Source organism: Camponotus floridanus, unplaced genomic scaffold (assembly GCF_003227725.1).
Source record: "Camponotus floridanus strain SB8 unplaced genomic scaffold, Cflo_v7.5 scaffold50, whole genome shotgun sequence".
In the NCBI taxonomy this organism is placed as follows: domain Eukaryota; kingdom Metazoa; phylum Arthropoda; class Insecta; order Hymenoptera; family Formicidae; genus Camponotus; species Camponotus floridanus.
In genome coordinates, this window is record NW_020229659.1 from 1,005,986 (window position 1) to 1,027,936 (window position 21,951).

At 29.3% G+C, this 21,951-nt stretch overlaps 2 protein-coding genes across 2 annotated transcripts; both read right to left on the reverse strand.

Annotated features, from left to right (window-relative positions):
* Positions 1-4,402: 4,402 nt before the first annotated feature.
* Positions 4,403-12,649, reverse strand: LOC105256788. The gene is made up of 4 exons (XM_011267021.3): positions 12,564-12,649; positions 9,713-10,165; positions 8,775-9,157; positions 4,403-5,635 (listed from the first exon to the last, which is right to left on the reverse strand). The coding sequence occupies exons 2-4, from the start codon at positions 10,152-10,154 to the stop codon at positions 5,417-5,419; spliced, it is 1,044 nt and encodes a 347-aa protein (XP_011265323.1). The 5' UTR covers positions 10,155-10,165; positions 12,564-12,649; the 3' UTR covers positions 4,403-5,416.
* Positions 12,650-13,379: 730 nt separating this feature from the next.
* On the reverse strand, positions 13,380-19,024 carry LOC105256787 (probable methylmalonate-semialdehyde dehydrogenase [acylating], mitochondrial). Its single transcript, XM_011267019.2, has 8 exons — positions 18,925-19,024; positions 16,871-16,943; positions 16,473-16,672; positions 16,051-16,129; positions 15,252-15,619; positions 14,547-14,975; positions 13,961-14,239; positions 13,380-13,627 (listed from the first exon to the last, which is right to left on the reverse strand). The coding sequence occupies exons 1-8, from the start codon at positions 18,955-18,957 to the stop codon at positions 13,526-13,528; spliced, it is 1,563 nt and encodes a 520-aa protein (XP_011265321.1). The 5' UTR covers positions 18,958-19,024; the 3' UTR covers positions 13,380-13,525.
* Between the last annotated feature and the right edge of the window lie 2,927 nt (positions 19,025-21,951).

Below are 21,951 nucleotides of genomic sequence, written 5' to 3' on the forward strand. Positions count from 1 at the left end.
ATAAATAAAGTTTTCCGTTACTGTTTTGTCAATGTAATTGTTTCCAATATAGGTTTATACGTAAAATTTAAACATTGGCTAATTGATTACTTACATTATCCGCCGTATTCTTAACAGATACTTCGAGTTTACGTACGTACAATAATAATATATGTACACAAAATTGATTGGCCTAGCTAAGCTAATGTGAATAGACCGTGTAACGCGAACACAACGTGTTAATAATTTCGCAATGTGTAGCCTTTAATCTTGTAAACCGTGAATGCGTCAATATAATCATCACTTTGATTAACAAGGTTAAAATTCTTGGAAGCGCATTGTGTATTGACTTTCGAATCAAGTTTATCAAGTTATCACTGAAAACAATTTTGGCTAAAAAATTTTGTTTTTAAATATTTGCGTTTCCATGGGGAGAAAATTATCTTCCTTCTTTGAATTAATTCATTCTATACATATAATTAATATAATAAATATATAATCTTTTACACATTTATTTGATAGAGAAATATAATTTATGTATCTTATTTTTATAACTTAAGAATTAGTCAATATTTTGCAATTCTTCCTGTGATTTTTTCACTTTTCATTAGTAATCGTTAAACTAAAGTATCCCGCGTGATTTTACACGCTCCACGGTCTTGTTTAAAATGTACGTGTATATGTATATACAATAATCCATTACAATTTTATATTTATATAATTTTTGTATATATCTTTTTTTTATTATTTTTTTTATTTATACATGTACGTGGAAGTCAAAAATTAATAAAGTTAAAAAAATATAATTTTCAAAATAGAAACTATAACCGTTTTTCTCTTTAGCTACAGTGCTATTGTGTCATTTATGAATTCTTTATTTCTTTCAAAAACGCATCGAACATTACTTTTTTTTCTATATATGTGCTCTACCTGTGCATACTGTTGTTTATCGACTTGAAGTCTTCGAGACATCCATTTCGCGAAAACATGATCGATTTTTAAATGAGTTTCTTTTTATTTTTTCTTCCCATTTGGTTCTTTCGCGTGATTTCTACAACACGATAAGAGTTTCGAAAAATTATTGAGCGTTATATCTTTCATAAATTTTCTAATAACTTTCCCGTTAAAAATCGACCTATTTTATTAAAGTAAATACATGACTGAAAATTGGTACAAGAAAAGTGTTTTATCTTGTGGTGAATTTATCGTACTTTTTCGCTTTACTTATGCATCAGGTGCCTTATAGTAATTTTGCAAGTTATGAGCTCTCCAAAGTGCTTCTAATAAATTTTGCAGTGTCGTATTTCAATACATATATCATAAAAGTTAAGTTTAATACACGAAAAGTCACATGAATAGTTAATTAGTATACGATCCGAATTTTATATCCTTAACTATCTTTTAAATATTCCGTACATATAATCATCGAATTTCTTGCGTTCTTATTCATTTGTAACATAATGATTATAATTTATACACAATTTTTGCTGCAGGATCGCTTAATAATATTGAATTAAATATACATTGATATCTAATTCTAATCACAATTCCGTAAATATTTAAAAGTTAATCTTAACTTATTATTTAACTTATTATTTATGTACATAAAATTTACAAATTGTAAATTATGGTGTAAATTATGATTAATATATTTTTGTAAGCAATTTAATTTTTTATTTAAAAAAAATCATTAATTTATTCATTTAAATCATTATTTTGTTAAATCTCAGATTATTCAATGAAACAAAGTTTTATATATTAAATAAATATTTATATGTATATACAAATTTTTTATTTTTCAGCATATTTGAAAGCAATAAATAATACTAATAATAATAATCATAATTACGTACAATAATATAATAAATAATACAGGAATACACATTATTTTTTATAAATTATATGATAGATATTATTCCTGTGTGGTATAATAATGGTATAATAATAAGAGTAATATTTTAGGAGAAAAATATAGCAATAATAATATAAATAAACTCCAAAATCAAATCGTACAACACACATATTCGAATAGGAAATTAATGATATCAATAATATAAAATACAAATATGAATAATCGACATTTACAAACATTGATATAATATTTACTATAATTAATTAATATCTATAAATAAAATTATCGAAAATTATTAACATTTCAAGATATATTTTCGAATAAGTCCGATCAAAAATCAAAATTGCTCTGATCGTTTTTTAATTATAAATAATAAATGAGAATTTTATTTTGTTAAACTAAACATAAAGAATCTATGCATAAATATTTCATTTGTTATAACATAATGAGTGGCTTATTATTACAAAATATGTATGCAAAACAATGTAATTGAGCGTGGTAATCGTAATAAACACTATATTTGTGTTTTTAATAAATGTTTCTGTATGAATTTGTGATAACGATATTATGAGTTTGTGTGATTTTAACTGTGCGAACAGCATGTGCAATATATACAAAATTAAATGGATTTTATGAGATTGTTTAATTCTGTAACCATATAGATTGTTTAACTTTGTAATCATATAGTTATGATTATCTATTTATGAATCAAGAATATAATTATTGTAATTAGATTAATATAATTATAAGTGCAATTATTCACAAAATGCTTTTCACTTCGATTTTCTGTTAATTCATACTTTTTAACTTCATCAATAACAATCTACATTTTTAATAGCAAGCATCGAAAAATTGTACCCGTTTTTTTTCATCTGTATCGTAAAACTAAATGCATATTTTTGTAAATAAATACATAAACTTTTATTTGAAATAAATAATTTTTAGATTTAGAATCTATAATTATCTGTTAGTGTTAACAGTATCATTTCTTTTTTATCGTGAAGCTTTCGCAAATGTATATATTATAAAAATTTAAAGATTTTTGAAATTTGTAGAATTATTTATCTATAATTGTTGTTTCAAGACTGTCACAACAAATCATAGATTATGCTTTGTATGTATATGTGTGTTATATACATATATGTATTTAATAGATTGCATATTATACCATAAATCGCAGCTCACCCGAAATAAATGTTACAGACTATAGAATCAATTGAAAAAATGGAACTATGTATTGCGCACAGATCTTGTAGAAAATATCTACTGATAAAATGGATCTTACAGACAGTAAACAACTTGCACAGTATTAGGTCAACTTGTTATCGTCGTTATATAATAAACGTACACTAGATTCAAATCGCCTGTACAAGCGTTCGTTTTTAAGCGTAAAATTATCTTATGTGTTTTGCCTTGAATAAAATAAAGTGGCAAAACTGACCTTTAGAGCCAATCTTGAGGAGCATTCTTGGTTGTAAAGCTCGGATAGTTAAGTCTTGTTTTGCATATTATAGCAAATTGCTTGATAACATTTCAAAATTTATAATTTTGCATTGAAAAAATAAAAGAAATTATTTTGATAATTAATAGACACAATTATAAAATAAAGAATTGATACAAGAGATTGTAATAAACACACAAAATTTTATAAATTATATCATATAATATCAATATTAGTTCGATATTTATTTTTAATTTAGCAAAATTGATTTTAAAAGAAAATTATTTTTAGATTTAGATAGAATTTAGGAATTTATAAAATATTAGATAAATCAGAAAAACACTGATTCTTTTAAATCTTTGAAAATTACTATGTCTATTTGTTTGAAATATATTCTATTTTTAAGTGTATAATTTTTTGACAGCGATACGCGTACTTTTCTCTCTATATAATATTGACAAATATAATACATATCCACATTAATTTTAGTTTTAACTAAATATGATTTATTTAATGTTTTTTTTTGGGGAATGTAGTCATATAAAATTCTATGTCCCGATTATATGCATTTTTAAAAATAATTTCGTATCATAATTTTAGCAAAATGACATATTGATTAAATCAATCTATAATTAAATTTCGATACTACACAGAGCTTGGATTAATTTAATATGAGTCACGTGTACATATACTTTTTGACGTAATATCGTCGAGCTGTTTGAGAGACTTTGCAAAAAAATATGTTTCTCCCCATATGATAGATATCGTCGAGTGATGCGCGGATATCGATCGAACGATATATCTGATAGCACGTTCATCAAACATCACTTTTAATTAAACGAGGAGATGGAAAGCTGGCCCTTTATTGTAGCTGGCAGTACGGCTACTTTTGTACGCAGATAGAATTCGACTGACGTCAGAAAGTCAAAAAGCACGTTGCTTTTTTGAGATTCGCGATAGAAAAGTCGATGACACACGTATACATAATATCTTATAATCATATACATACCGTGTACAATATAGAAAGTTTAGCAAATACAGACGGCCGAATTAAGGAGACCTTTCTTTGAGCTTCGAAAATTGTTTAAACGTTTCAAAATTATAATATATTTATTTTTTCATGTACTATACATATTACATTTGTAATTATATCTTTCCTTGCTCTAGATTTTCAAACTAATTTTAATCTATCTTACGGCATACACTGTATGAATTAAATCTCTCATTTAATTTAAAATCATTTGTACCTTAAGTCCTGCGTTCTCTTCTTACAAGAATATGTTCTATATGTGTTCACTAACCGGAATATTAATATTTTTTTAGGTGCTTTTTTTCTTTAGACATTGTCAAGTCGACCTTTTAAATTTTGTACAATACAAAAATTCTTCATACAAAGATTCTAAAGAAAGCGAAAGAAAGAGTCTTATAATTATCGTTTTGTGAAAGATTTTATAAATTTCGGTCTCCTTAATTCGCCAGTGAGGTATTTTTCCTCTGTATATGTAGTTTGTCTTCACGCACATCATGCGTTCGTCCGTGGGTTTTTAAAACCTGCTCTACTTCATCGCAAGCTTATATAATATATAACAGAATCTCTTTATGCAATTTTTCATGATCAATTCGACTATCGCAAGATTCATTGTCGTATTTATTATAATCGTTTTTAATCATAGTCGTTAGTCGAAGTATACCACAATTGCCACAAACTTAACTGGTCCGTCGCTAATTTCTTAACAAACATGTAAATGGCATCTAAATGAAAGTGCAAACGCTAAGAATGATTGTACAATACGATTGTTTCCGCTTTTGCGCGGAAAAATCCCTTGCTTAAAAATTCGCTATGGCGCGAAGAATATAAACTTACGGACGTAACAACAATGTGGTGAGCAATCTCGCGAGAAAAAAATATCGTGCATGCATCCTCAATTCAGGCGACCGAGTCACGGAGCGCGTTCGTCCTAATACGATTCTCTAATTAATTCCGGTTGCATATTATAAAAAAATCCCTCCCGTCCGCTCGTTTCTCAACGTTCAATCCTTCGACCTGGAAGACTCTAAACCTAACTGATGTGTTGTGTTGTAAAAATAGGCAAGTCTTACGCGCGCTATATGTACGGATGCGTTGTGCTTGTCTTGCCAGACAATTACTCCTTCTCCTCGATCTCTTGGCTCTCCGCCCCCAGCAGAGTCGACTTGTCTTCCTCATGTTCCTCGACTTCCGGCCATTCTGGACATTCCTCTATGTTCGGCCGTTGACGTCTCGCCTTACGTTGCACGTAAAACATCAGGACAATACTGATGCTCGCTAAAGCGGCCAGTCCCGCGAGGACGATGTAAATTGTTACCGGCATTTGGGTCGAGCCCTGTAAATTCATTGAAACGTTAATTAAACACGATTAATGTCCTCATTGTACGATAAATAATTTTCGTTGCGTGAAAAGTTGAAATATTGAAAATACTCTACTTTCTTATATCTTCATATATTTTTATAAATTCTCACTATGAAATGTTTTCATTTAATTAAAATATCATAAAAGATTTCTTTTTCTTTCCTGTCTTTTTTTATTTTTATTGCACGCTTCTATATTTAAATACGTATCATTTAAAAAATTAAATCAATTAATGAACCATTAGTAAATATTAATTAATAATATTAATAATATTAATAAATATTAATAAATATTAATTAATAATATAAATTATTATTACATTAATTAAATTATTAATTTAATCAACAATATTATTATAATTTTTTTATTTCATCACATATATGCAATTTTATAAATAATGTATTTATATTACATATCTAGATTAAAGTTAAACAAAATGATAGCTGGGAACGAACATTCAAGTTTCAAAAATAAACTGGATCAATGATGTCAAATATATCCCACTTTATTTCTGTTAGAATCATAATAAAAACGTTTTTAGGTAAATATTTAAAAATATCTGTTTTTTCGTGCAATAACAATTTTTCAGATTATTTATCATTCTTTGTACAATGAACAAGTACATTGTTGAATAAAGGAACATTCTTTGAATTCTGTCGATTGCACAGTGACTGCTTTAATTCGCCATTAGGTCAGCCTACAGTTTTACGTGCATGATAATGTTTTCGCTAGCTCCCATTTCGCCAGCCATCGGCGCAATAACCTACTTGAAATTCTGATTTGTGCATCGCGTAATGCACGGAATTCACGATAGTGTTCCGTTTAATGCCACCGAGCCTTCGTCTGAGCAACTATTTCCATCGTTCGTGGAATCTAACTTAATATTTCGATTGAGACATGTAGTAGTAATTTATTACATACATTGTTTGAACTTTAATTAAATATACTTCCTGATATCAAATTATTTACTGTTACAGAATTATCCTTTCGTTACAACTAACAGGTGCAAAAATAAATGTTTGCGAATCAATCGATTCGATAAATAAAGGATATCGAAAAAAAGGAACAAAAGTTAATAATAATTCTCATTTTAAAATTTATATTTATAACTAGGTAACCGAAACAATACTTCGAATATGTCGAATAAAATGAATTTTATTTATTTCCTCCGTAATATATTTTTTCTATATTACATATATGTATCTTATATACAAATATAATTTCATGAATATTTATTGTCTTTAACGATATTTTCCAAATCAAGAAGCTCCGAAATTTATTTTTGCGATTTTCATCAATAATGCCGTATTATCTTGCGTATATAATCTATACCGTTACTTATCTGAGAGATGAATATTCATCGGAAAATGTTGCTCTCTGTTATCCCAATTACCGTTTAATATGCAAAACACAAACTAGTAGAGAATCCGATACTGCCGCGGCAAATTGGATACCGGTAAACATATGAATTAGCAGATACTCAAGACCTTATTAATCTCTCGCAGGCTGCGAGAAAATTTTTAATTTTGTGTAATAAATTAAAAATTAAGCACTCCCTGCGTAAAAGTTCTAGGTGCGGCGAGTTATAAAGTAGAATGTGTTACTATATTGTGCACAATTTATAAAAATTAGATAAGAGAAGCGAGATTATTCAACGAACAGCTTTTAGCTCGATAAATTTGCTTAAATGAATAACAGCGTTAAAAGGATCCGCTGCATTCGCTAATATAGCGAATTACGAAAATATTTGACAAAAAATATTTTTTAACAAGAATATCGAATAAATTACTTTTGTCGTCGCTAACTTCTTAACAAAGCAATTATTTTTGGAATCATTAAATTTGGATTAATTACAAATGTACTCTCTTGGCAAAAATAAAATTCATAATTTTTATTGCATAATGAATCGTAATTTCAAGTAAATTTAAATGAATGTGATTTATAATTTTTTTATAAACATGTAACGTTTTTTTCTCAATAATATGCGTGCGATCTTCGCAAAAATCTTTAGATGCAGCGCAAGCATCCTCACCAACGAATAGCATTATCGAATCAAGAGAAAACACAAGCTTTTATATTGATTGATCAACAAGAGGTGTTTCAAGAAGACAGTCTTTCCCTTTCTTCTGAATTCATTTGCATAGGAAATCTTGTTGTAAAGAAAATGGAGAAAATAAGAGAAAAGAAATGTATGTGTGTGTGTATATATATGATAGGGCGCGATATCACGAGACATTTTATAGAAATTGTTATATAATGTCACGTTCTGCAATTTTCCAAAAAGGAAATAAAAATACATCTGCTGTGTCCCGGTGGGAAACGTATGAGAAAAATAAAGGCTCCGAGCGATTGCTCGTCTGCTTTTAGATTCACGAACATGCTCTGCCTATCGATCGGACAGAGTGCTTCAGTTTAGATGTCTTTGGTGCAACGCGATCAATATTTATGCAGGACGCAAATTTTCGAGTCGGCAGCCAGACGACCAGTAGACTTGAAAATATGAGAAGAATGCCGAATGACGTTATATATCTTGTGGACCACACAATCAAGATATGATATTATCTTATTAAATTCTACAAAGTAATATATAACGGCGATAACAAAAATGAGTGAGATTGGATATAAGTCTACTGGTCGTCGAAATATTTAAAAACGAGAAATGTAAAAGTTTCCAACGAAAAGCAATTTCAAAACACTGATTATATTTCTTGAAACACCCTCGGATTTTTAAAGTACTCTTATTTCAAATAAAAAATAATCAAAAATTAGAAGAAGCTGAGTTTCGACAACATTCGATCAATTTTTTGTTTAAAGAAAAAAAAAAATATATATATAAGTAAAATTATATAAAAAACTATATATGAAAAACTTATATATGAAAAACTATAAAATTGTAATGTTCAAAAAAAGCTCGGTTTCTCTTCTTCAAAAAGAAATTCCGGAAAGAGAAAAAGTCAAGACGCGCGACAAGTCAGCAAATTTTTGCACAGCCGATTTGCATGATGATCGATGCACTTTATTAAAATGCAGATATATATTCCAAGTCTCCTTGAACACAATTCATCTCCGAGAACGTACCGAGCATTTGATCGAGAAATAGAGGAGCACTTACCTTCCACTGAAAGTCGGCCGAGGGATCGCTGAAGAACCACTTTTGAGGCCAGGGTTTTATCGTGCCCTCGGGCGTTTTGAATATCAGGCCTTCGAGGCTCAGGCGCGGTGCGAGAACACTAGTAGTGATATTGCCTTTCTTGTAGGAGGCTATTCCAGCCTTCATGTACATCTGCGGTATGGTCTCGTTTTCGCGTAGTTTCAGGGTCACCCTCGGCATCTTCGGTTTTTTTGGTGTGCTCGCCGTCTTCGTGTCCTCTGTCGTGCCGCTCGAAGACGCCGAGAGAGTCGTTGTCGGCGGTAGAGCGGAAGTCGTCACCGTTTGACGGACGCTCGTCGACGTTTCCGTGCTTGGAATTGCTTGCGTACCAATTTCCGATGTGTCTGAAAGGAGAGAATTGTCTGAGCTTATATTTTTCATAATAATTATATTATATTCACCGATATCTCTGCGATATTATCACAAGCTTAGTTGAAAAATCGATAACAGAGCATCTTCATAAATTTATATAAAATTGAAATCCGTTTTAAAACCGACATTTACAGTTTTAGTACGGTTTTATGAAGATGGAAAAATTAAATTTCGTACTTAATTTTAAACGTTCGTCCTAATTTGAAAAACGTTAAATTTCTGAACAAAAAAAGACACAATATATTATTATATATATGTTGTGTAATATATTTAGATATATTTTAGATGTGCAATATATATATTATTTTACGATGACAAATGAAATATATATTTTATGAAAATAGATATCATTCTCTCTCTTGAGTACAAATAATTTAAATACTAAATATCGAGATGCTTTTATTTATAATAATAAAATTATTATTTATAATAAAACGCTATTATGTTATTAAAAAAATGTTATATTGGTTGTAATTATCTGCTCGCATATATCATCACTCCTCTTTAGAATTCAAGTAAAACAATACCTGCTAACGTGGTATCATCAACTACTGCTTCTTCCTCCTCCTCCTTCCCTCGGAGAATTCCGTTGAAAAGGGTCGTGCTATCTTCGAGGTCTTTCCTCCTAGTGACCTCGGTCGTCGACACCGATGTAGTCGGAATCCTGCTTCTGTTCTTACTAACACCAATGTCCTTCGTTTGGCTTCTCGATGTGTTTCTGACCGGCTCGACTCGGCTCATCGCCAGCATCGTGCTGGCGAAAAGGTTGTGGTCGTTCTGATTCATCAGGAACGGCGTGGCCACGCAGGACAGTATGATAAGGACCATCACAGTGCCCATTGTATACTTGATGATCCTCGGCCGGGGCTTACCGGAAGTTTGCGGAAATCCGCCGGACGAAAACTGATCCGTCTGTGGCAGTATCGTGTACTGCAGGCTGGCATCGCCTTTCCGCACCGTTTTGTACATAATTATTCAACCTGTCAGGATAGATCTTGTTAGGAAATACACGATGGTGATCCTTCAACTGGCCGAAACTGGAAATGTACGATTCTGTCGGTCGAAAATAGTCTCGCATATTTATTTTCAAGAGCGCGGTTATTCAAGGAATTTCTTGCATTGTAATCAAAATGTTCAATTTTATTGCTATTGGAAAGAGAATCGTAACAAAGGAAAGAAAGTACAACATTGAAATTCAATCTCAACATTGAAAATAAAATTAAATCAGAGATTTTATGCAAAATATTGTTGCAAAATTAAAATATCATTGTGTTCGATATTACATTTAAGATAGATTATTCGGAAAATTTTTCTGCAAAATTATATTTGAAATAGATTATCTGGAAAATTGTTGCCAACAATTTAACAGCAAGTAACATTAAATAATATTTTATAAAATAAATTACAATAAAAATTGTAATAATACTAAATAACATGTTTATTTATTTTGGATTAAATTCGCAGTTGAAGAACGGACAGCAGTGATTTTGTCCACACTTCCATTATAAATGATAAATTTCATGTATACTGTTATGTTTATTCATGTACTGTTAGTAATTTATTTTTATGGAATGCATTATTATATACAATAATAAAATGATAGCATTATTATATACAATAATAAAATGACAGTGTAATAAAATAATCTGTCACACCATAATAAAGTGTGTACCTCGATTTTTCGAATGGGTCGTTTATATCAATATATTCTCGAATTTTTTCAGATTTAAAAATCTACTTCTCTGAAATGACATTTCTGGCATTTAATATCTCGTAAAGAATCAGCCATAAAATACAGGTGCAAACCAAAGGAAATAGAGATTTCTCGAGATAGATACAATACAAAAGTATACGACACAAGATAATTTGTCTCTCGCCAAATCGTTATGATGCAGCTCCTGGCATCACGTTTCCATTTCATACATAATTATTCATGCTGTCAGGAAGAGTCTTGTTATATTAAAGTAAAGAAAAGGCGATGAAGTGTTTGCGTGAACCGAAGTCAGAGGTGTTTAAATGATTTTTTTTCGCGCGAGAAAGCTGTTTGTGAGATAAAGATGCTTAATTAGAAGATCGAATTTAGAAGTTTTTCAAAACAGCGTGAAGAGTTAATGAATATATTAAGAACTTTAATTAGACCGACTACATCACGATATTTTTTTGCATAAAGAATTACTCCATTAAATATGCATTTCACAAGAAGCAAAAGATAGGAAAACTTTTTCTGTTTTGTGTTATATTGCCTTGTAAGGATGTTATAAAACTATCATAAATATTCTATGCAGATTTTTTTTTAAGTTGTCACAGTTTTTGGTATATTTTTAAACTTAATTACAAATTAAAAATCAGAAATAAAGCTGTATATCTTGCCTAAAGATATTTTTGAAATTTTAAAAAATAAACTTGCCATTTATTTATTATTAGATTTATTATTAGCTTTATTTATTATTAGATTTTGCGGTATTGCGATAACTCAGCAAATGGTTAATAAAGTTCAATCGTGAAACAATGTTTAATTAAACTATACAATATAACGGAAATAGAAAACGTTTGTAAATTAGTTCGCGTAGAAAGCTCTTGACATTTAAAAGCCTCATTGTTTAAAGCATGTCAACAAGTTTGGAGAGATATGAAAAGGTAAAACTTAAATATGTACGATTAATATATTTCTGATTTAATGATCATTCGACATGCATGACAATAAAGAGCAAAATCACAACCAAATGCGAGCGTTACTCAGTCTGGACTCTTAGAAGAGAACAATATTCTTCTCTCTATGGCCAAACTAATTATTTTAATTAATTGATTCAATATTATAAGAAAAATTAATAATAATAATTTATAAAGAGATAAATATGTAAATATAAATTTAAAACTAAATATTATGATTAAAGAAAAATTCAAAAGTCTTTAACGATATAAATTTCATTTTTTAAAATGCAATGATTCTAGAAATAAACATACTGATAGTCACGATATCGATGCTATCGATATTACAAGAAGTATAAATTTGTCGAATGAATATTATACTGGAAATTAAATCCAAAATGATCAATTACACTCCGCTTAACCGGTGTCGACGCCGACAACTTGTTTAAAAAATTATCGTAGGTTTTCGAACGTTAGAAATGACAAAAACAACAGTTTTTCAACGCTCAGTATTTTACGATTCCTAATGTTAATGCATACCGAATATTTAACTACAATACAATTTCGATAGGGACGTCGATAGTCCTCCTCGGTAAACCAGATAAATTATTCTCGGCAAATCTTCTCAGCCATCGAATAAAGCTGATTTCTACGAGGGAAACGAAAAAAGGGGGAGAAAGGAAAGGTTGCATCGAAGATCGTAATCACAGATGAATCGACGATACTCACGATATGTGAAACGGTAGTCGAGGATTTTCCCGTAGTTTCCCTGCCGGTCTGATGTATCGGCGCGTACACGACAATCCGGGACAGGCAGAACCTCGCCTGTGAAGGAAACTCAGCTGGAAAATGCGCAGATGCGACCCGACGACGACGACGGGGTGCGCGCGTCGGCGCATACATCGTTCCCGATTGCCGGAAGTTGCTTCGAATATTGCCAAGGGATAGATGTCCGCGGGTTCGCGGAGTCGAGGGTTCAAGGACGAATTAGGAGGTGTCGACCGTGAACTTCTTTTGGCGCTTATACTATCGAGTTTTAGGCATATTTTCGCCTGGCACCGCCCGCGCGCCAAATTACGGTCGCGACTGGTACTGGACGAGAAACTGATCGATAGGGGAGAAAAATCGCATTCGCCGTTTGCCGTTGTACGAATTATATTCTGAAAATTAAAATATATGCATTGCTATGTTTAACAAAGCGTTTTTGAAAATTGAGAATTAACGCAAAATTTGTTACAATTAATTTTATTTTTTAATACTTATTTATTAACATAATTAAATATTTTAATGTAAGGTAGAATTTTTTTGATAAACGAATTATAAATGAAAATCAATTTTATTCGTGAGATACATTTCTTTCGATAGCGATCACTATATAATTTAATCTGTTGATATGACATAAATTTGATATGTCATTTTATATAGTTTTAATAAATCAAATTTTATTTTTGAGTAAATATAAATATAATTTTTTAAGAAAAATGAATTATATTTTATTAATTTATAAAAAAATATATGTAATTTATTTAGAGTATAATACATTTATTTATAATAATATATTTGTACGTAATAAAATGGAAGACATCATTTACTGCGTAATAAATTGCGGAAGTAAGCTTTACTTAACTACACTTGTAAAATTTGAAAATATTTGAAGTATAATAATATTTCCCTTATACAAATACACAGTCTTATTGCATTGTAGGCATCGAAGTCGATGATGCTATATCACTAGCATCTCCAGATCTCCATAATTGAGTTATTGTCTTCGTTTGCGTATGGAAATTTACACCCTGAAATATTGTAAAAAATATTAGCATTATATTTATCACTCGTTCAAGAAAGATTTTCAAGTTAGATTTATTATTATTATCTTCCTACAATATAAAAAGAATAATCTAGTAGAATAATGCAAATTGTGTGCAAATAAGATGTATCTTTTATTTGTATATCGTTTCAATACCAATATTATCATTATCATTTTTGATAAATTTTAATTAACTTGAAGGTAATCGATTAGATTTCAAAAATTTTTAAATGATTGCAAAGAGTTATAAATATGACATATTTTGGGATAAATAGATTAACTTATCAGAATGAAGTCACGTGAAGTTATATCTACTTACGCTTTTCCCATAAAAATGATTATCACCGAGGAAGGAACCCTTGTTACCAGTGAAGCTGAACATCGGTAGGGGTACTGGTATGGGCACATTAACGCCAACTTGACCAGCTTCGATTCTATTCACGAATGCTCTGGCTGTTGCACCATTTGTCGTGAAAACTGCCGTACCATTGCCATAAGGATTTTTATTGATGATGTCGATGGCCTCGTCGGTAGTGTCGGCGAACATGCATGATAAAACGGGCCCGAATATTTCACTCGTATAACACTTCATCGTAGGCTGTAATACATCACAAACAATTTCTAATAATTTATAATATATTCAAAAATTAAATGTAATAATATTAAATTAAAATACATTATCTTATTTTGTACAAATGTTTCCGTCAAAAATATGACAAATACACTCAAAAGTAAACAGTTATAAAAAATCACTTTAACTCTTTTCATTTTGAAGGACACGCTGTGAACTTTTCTTCTATGATAATAAAAGTTTGAAGCTTACTTTTTATTAATTTCCCCTACAAATTCGCGCTTCGTACGCAATCTTGATTAATCATTTTATTATAACGTAGATATTATTTTACCTTAACATCGGTTAACACGGTTGGCCCGACAAAGTTTCCATTTTCATAGCCGGGTACAGTAATGTTTCTTCCGTCGAGAGCCAATTTCGCGCCGTCTTTAACACCGGATTCCACCAGTTCGCAGATTTTCTGCTTCGCCTGCGGCGAAATAACAGGCCCGAGATCAGTGCCGGGTACATGACCGGCGTTTACCCTCAAACTCTTTGCCGCCTCTACTAATTCGGGTATCCATTCTTTAGATTTGCCTACGAAAATGGCCACCGAAAGTGCCATGCACCGTTGCCCGGCGGCCCCGAAAGCCGCACCGGAAATTTGCGACAGCGTCTTGTTCTTATTTGCATCCGGCAAGACGATGCAGTGATTCTTAGCACCCATGTTGCACTGTACCCTTTTGCCATGTGCACTGCTCTGCTTGTAGATGTATTTGCCCTACATTTGAGAAACATATGTATATATTTATATCTCGATTATAATTAATTATAATTAATTATAATTACAAAGCCTTTTATTGTAAAATTTATTTTTTATGTATAAAACTTTTTTTTATACTGTTTTTTATAGTAGAAAGTAAGTAGAAAATACTTCGATAAAAATATGATGTCCAATAAAAATATATATATGAGCAAAAGGGAGAAGATCGATCTACGACGAAACACGGAAGACAATTTCGATATTATTTCCGGTCTCGCTTCCATCTTGGCTTACCGCTTGATCAGAACCGACAAAGGAAACAGCCTTGATATCGGGATGTTCGCAAATGAAGTCTACGGCTGCGTGCTGGCCGTGTATTATGTTTAAAATGCCAGCTGGTGCACCGGCTTTCGTAAAGAGATCAGCGAGGATCATGGACGCACCTGGTACCCGCTCCGATGGCTTCAGAATTGCGGCATTTCCGCATGCGACCGATATTGGGAACGACCAAAGCGGTATCATGGCAGGAAAGTTGAAGGGACAAATAGATGCGGTAATGCCGAGAGGAACTTTGTAAGAGATGATATCCATATCTGTAGCAATGTTGGCTGTGGATTCACCCATTTGGAGTGTCGGAATTGATGCGCAGGCATCGACGACCTCTGTCACCGCATAATTAAGTTGATCAATATTAATCATGAAGTAGAAATAGAAATGACATTAGCAACGTGATCTAAGCCATATCGATTATAATTCAAATTGTATTGTTGGAAAATAATTTTTGTGCTCCAAAAATTGAAAAATCAGTAAATAATATCATAATTTCATAAATATATTTTATAAATCATAAGTATATATGAAATTATTAATTTTAAATTATTACGTAAAAAATGGCAAATTTTTAAAATATTTTTTGCTTCTACATATCTTTTATAATACTTATTCAGTATACTTTTTTATCTTTCATCAATTTGATTAATCGATCGAAAGTCAACATGCTAGATATTAAAGACAACATGCTAGATATTAAATTATCTAATTAAATATTGTTGTCTATATATTTTATATAAATATTTTCTAACATAATACTTACGAAGACCTCGAAGCACATCTCCTTCTGCGTCAGCCATAGTCTTTCCATTTTCCTTCACAAGATTCTGCGCAATTTCTTTCTGTGAGCAAATGAATAAAATATAAAGTTGGTATAAAATATTTGAGAGTTTGTAAAATATTTATTAAATATAGATAGGTGGTAGTGAAAGATTAGTAGTCTACGTCTGTATTTTGTTCGTTACTACCGTCATAGTAATAGAACATTTTTTACTTCGCCGATGCAAAATTCATTAATAGATCCAAATTAAAAATGTATTTCCATTTTCTATTTTGTCTACATGATATTATTTAATCAATATGTAGAATATAATTTCAATATACTTATCAATATGTAGAATATAATTTCAATATAATATAACGATATAATATTTAGATTTTAATAAAGTGCATTAATAAACTAACCGAGTGTTCACGAATGAGAGCCTGATATTTTAGCATCAAATTTTGTCTCGTTAGCACGCTTGTGTGTCGCCACTTTTCATATGCTTTCCGTGCACTCTGCACCGCATTTTCCATTTCATCCTTCGTGCATTTTGGAGTGCGACATAGTAACTGGTTCGTCGCTGGGTCGTGGACATCCGTGAACTCTGTGCTCTTCGATTCTGCAAAAAGAAAGAAAATTTGATTTGCAGATCGATGTAATTTAAATTGTATGATCAAAATCATTAAAAGTCAATTTTATACATAAAACAAATTTTTTAAATCTTGGAAAGGCTAGATCGCGTTTATGACATAAACTAAGAAAATAATTTAGCAAAAAAAATATGATTTGATATTGAATAAAATGTGTCAACAATTACCTACGAATTGCCCATCAATATACATTTTAACCGTCGGAGCAGCATTACTGTAGGATCTGATGATAAAGCGTGCCTGGAATATTTTAACACGTTTTTAACAATTTCGCGTGGAAAAAATACATTGTGTCGTATATTTTTGTCTAAATAATTTGTTCATGATAACAACTTGCATTGAGTTATATACAATGATATATATTTTACTAAAAATTAATATCCAAATAAATGTTCAATATTATTTCAATAAAACAAAATTTAAATTAATTTTTAAAGGTTTTTATTGAATTGAGATGCAATTGATAAAAAATTCTATTTAAAATCATACTCATTAATATATAGAATACTTTGCTTTATAAAAGCTAATAAAATAAATTTTTGAAAGCTCTTTTTAACATATATACATAGAATGTGAATATTTGCCAACTTACAAAATATTTATTATTATATTTTAATAAAAAATGTTCTTTATTTCATTTATAGATGTAAGTATATTTGCAAAATCCTTTTTACAATTTTATGCATAGATTACATGATCGTATGGATTATAGTATTGATAATGCAAATGTATCAATAAGTCAATAAAACCATCCAAGATATTTGAATACTTTTAAGTAGCAAACAAATTTGTATGATAGTGCCACTTAAATCAATAAACGAATAACGATTCACTAGCCAGCAACTGTTTATCATCATTTATTTCATATTACACCAAGTTCTATCGAGATTAGTAATATTATTCTCCCCTTATGAGCATTGCCCAAGGGTCAATTGATAAGATTCAAATTGTTACCTCGTAAATATTATTACCATATTCTAGGAACGCGTTTAAAATAATAATAATTAAAGTATTCTTTACTTTTAAGATTAGTCTAATAGTTTATTTTTATTGAACATAAAAAAATAAATAATTTATATTTTACTTGTCAGAAAATTAATATTTAAATTAATTTGAAAACAAACAATAAGACATAAGAGTTTTAAAAAATAAAAAAAGTATCAATCTTAAAATTGAATTTTTTTCAAAATATTGTTCTTTATTATTCCAAAAATATTTCTAGAACAATATATGTGTATAAATAAATAGTATATAGCAATATTTTATAAAATGTACAATTTATCCTCCTTGTAAAAATATAACGATATAGTATAAACATATTGTCCTAAGTTATCAGATCAAGTATATATATATATTTATGAGACCATAAATTTCTGATAAATGCGTTAGCCTTAGATAACATCGTGAGCTATGCGTTTAACTGCATTACACGTAAAAATTTTTTTACAAAATAGAATATGTTTTTCTGATAAAACATGTCCCCTTATAAATTAATTAAAAGTTATTACAAAATTATACAATTAATTATTTTACATGTAAAAATTTAGTATTTTTATCGTCATTTTTAAAGGTTTAAAGATTACCCTTCAATAATATGAACATACATCAAATATGTTATAACATATACACACAGATTACTAGTAATTCATCAATTAATAAACTAGGCGTATTAATAAACTAGACGTACATACAAAGATTAATCAATTTTATTTTACAGTCACAAGTATATTTTCGATAATATGAAATATGATACAAAAAAATATCACAATACATAATTTACTTTATATATCTCATAGATTTCGTTGATTAATTATGCAGTTTGCATAAAATATAAAATGTAATTCTAATAATTAAGAAAAACATAGAATTATTAACATGATGAAGAATGCAAACAATAGTAAAGACAAATACCAATCTATAACTCTTCGAAACTTTTATGTCAATTTATCGAAAACACTCGATACTTTCACGAATACAAAATAAATTGTTTAAATTTAAAAATATTTGCGGACACTAAAAAGAATTATAAGAAGATGAAACTCTTTGCGAATCGATTTTTGCGCTAATGTGATATAGTTTTTTTTTTGCAATTCATCACTGATTTAATTTCTTGAATAAATACAAATGTAGTCTGTAATTGTAGTTGCAAGACACGTATTTTTGAAGAATTTGCGAAATGAGAGTCGACATATCGAGCATGATAATGACATATTTTTCGTACCTCGCACTTGGTGATTCTCGCGAGGGGCACCATACTTTCGATTAATATGTTCAGCTGCTTGTATGGAACTGAATGAATCGTGTCGAAAAAATGACCTTGCATTCAATCTACGTAGCATACCATGTTTTTTGACAAGATAGTACATGAGTGTTTAGAATGAGTCTTGCGATCGATGTCTCTACAGCGATATGCAGCGAGGAGTCGAACTGGATGACTCGAATCGCATAAAGGAAGGAAAAGAACCGAGAACTATCGACCAATGTCTTGATCCATATTATTTTATTTAATGAAGAAATTATTCCATAGGATATTAATTATTCTGCAAATACTAATTTTATTACTATAGGTTTTAATTAGATATAATAAATATGAAATTAATTATGCTATTTTATTAGAGAGATTTTATTTATTCTTTTATGAACACATTTTAATGTATCTAGAAATAATAGTTTGATATTTAATGTTTAAATGTACTCTTATCGAAAATCTTATTATTCTGAAGACGAGAACTTAAAGAATATATAAAAAAATATTAAGGTATAATTAGAAATAATTTAATAATTTTTTTAAGAAGAAAATCTTTTCGTTATCGAAAGTTTACAAAATTAATTATACATAATATTATAGTTGTGAATATATATATATAAAACACAATTTTTTATATAATATATTTTTTTACGCAATTTTAATTAAATCTAAAAGTAGCGTAGGCGTGTACTTAATTTTTCATTAATAATATGAAGATCAGCTGTTGGCAACTTGTCAATGGCACAGATATCGTGAGGCTTTTCTTTGATGCTTTAGATGTCGCTACAATATTGTATTGGACAACTAATGGATATTCTATTTATAATAATATAAGTAATTTAAATCTTTTTTTATAAACTTCAACTTATTTATCATTTTCAAGTGCAACTTATAAAAAAATATATATTGGATTAAAAACACATGCTCATTCTATTATATTATAATATTTTGTATATATACAAGCAAATAATATTATCACAAAGATTTCAATATAATTATTGATTTTGAATTATATGTCAATTAATAATATGTACATGTGAATCATTGCGAATCTTGTAATTATGACAGTATTAAAATATTATAGTAATAGTTGACAGTTTTTAAAATGCAAATGAATCTTTCACATCATATATTACAATATTATGTATTGGATAAATAAATTATAGCATCTGAATAAGTATGCGATCTCAATAAATTAATATGCAATAGAATAGCTTTAAAAATATAATACAAAAAAGCTTCAAGAATAATGTTATCTAGAAACTTTACAAGATTTGAATCACTCGCATAATGTTTCATATAAAAGTAATTTTTTATGGATTTTTTTCGATGCTTATATGTCAGTATATGATTGATTAAGCGAAAATAAAAACGTTGTAAGCAATATTTTTTATTTACGCTCAAGTTCCGTCATCAAGATTGCGTGTGAAGAATATCGAAGGCAAAAGCTAATGATTGCCGGTCATGTATCACGTGATTACATAGAACCTGATTGGCGGACAGTCATTGGAATCAATGAAATTCTGTCCGTTATATTAAGTTCGACTATCTATAACGCATATAATCACGCAAGATCAATTCTTAGACCCATCACTGTGTTGTAACAAATATATACATTGAAAACCCAACTCGAAACCATAAATAAGTCTCATGTATATATGTATGTATGCATGCTTTTTATTAATAATAATTATAAAAATAAAAAAAGTTATTGGAAATTTTATATCAGACAAAAATGTGCTATGAATGCACTAAGAATTTTAGCAGTATCAGCTTTCTAAGTCTTTTCTGTAATTCTGTTTGCTCAAGTTTGCTTGTATTTTAGATTGTATTTAATTTTGTGTTTTTAATTTTTTTTGAGTTACATCTAAATTTTTTAATTCAATGTCTTACCAATAATAAGTTCAAAAATGTACACAAGTTGCTATTTGATTAAAAATAAAATAAAACAATTTAAGAGGTAAATATAGAGAAAGAAAAGAAAATAAAAGAGATTCACATGTTAGTTATATATTTACATAAATAAAATTTATAAAGACTACATTCTAGATATTTTTATAAATATAAATCAAAATATTAATTATTATTAGGATATTAACGACAAGGATTAGATCTAAATTAGTAGTTTTTAAACATTAATAAACTTTATAAAAATAAGATATAAAATATCCGTTATTGTTCTTTTATTTAAATAAAAATACTAAAAAATACTAAAAATAAAAAAAATGTAGAAATTAAATGTAAAAATATTAATTTAATTCTGCTTCTGTGTATATAATTAAATATACCTCTAATGAAATTTATAGTTTTTCTTAAGTAATCTAATCCCTTGTTTTATACATGAATAGTCATTTGTAATGAATTACACATCAAGTTGCCAATAAATGCTAGACCGACATAATTTGTAGATGCGAGAGATAAACTTGCGTTTATAAATTTAAAACTACTGTGCTTCCTGTTTAGGCGATTTCGAATGTACATTTCGTAACCGCAGCTGTCAGAGGAATAATAAAAAGTGAAAAGCGCGTAGACGAAATATGTTTCTCGTAAACGGGAGTCGGTCTGTCAAGTCGTGTGTGACATAACGGCAACGATAATCTCTTCAGCACTAACCGCCGCGAGCGAAATGACATACAGGTTCAAGCCACGAAGTTGTCTTCCATATGTCATTATTGCTTTTCTCTTTGCCCGGAATATCAAACTTGATAGAGTCCTCTAATCGAGTCATTTTGACAAATTGGAAATAATCAAAGCAGCAATTTGTCTAAAGCATTATTTCAATTTTCTTAAAGGGAGCAACGAATTGCAACCAAAGTTGTCTTGATTTTAATATTTTGTCATAATTTTTATTTTTATTGTATATTTGATTTTACTTTTATTTATTTATTTAAATTTTAATAATAATGTTAAATTTAACATATTGTTATTCCATTCTTTAGTCTATATCTATTTATGATATCTATTTTTATTTTCTTCTATTTTAGATACCATCAGATTTTA

Bases quoted from the DNA above. Each gene is read 5' to 3' on its own strand.
- LOC105256788 (XM_011267021.3), bottom strand. From the start codon at position 10,154: ATGTACAAAACGGTGCGGAAAGGCGATGCCAGCCTGCAGTACACGATA. The intron at 9,158-9,712 runs GTATTGTTTTAC...CTCTCCTTTCAG, and splicing joins TGATGATACCACGTTAGCAG to ACACATCGGAAATTGGTACG. The intron at 5,636-8,774 runs GTAAGTGCTCCT...ATGAATTTACAG, and splicing joins CGGCCGACTTTCAGTGGAAG to GGCTCGACCCAAATGCCGGT.
- LOC105256787 (XM_011267019.2), bottom strand. From the start codon at position 18,957: ATGGTGCCCCTCGCGAGAATCACCAAGTGCGAG. The intron at 16,130-16,472 runs GTTAGTTTATTA...ATTTGCTCACAG, and splicing joins CTCTCATTCGTGAACACTCG to AAAGAAATTGCGCAGAATCT. The intron at 15,620-16,050 runs GTAAGTATTATG...ATGCGGTGACAG, and splicing joins AGATGTGCTTCGAGGTCTTC to AGGTCGTCGATGCCTGCGCA.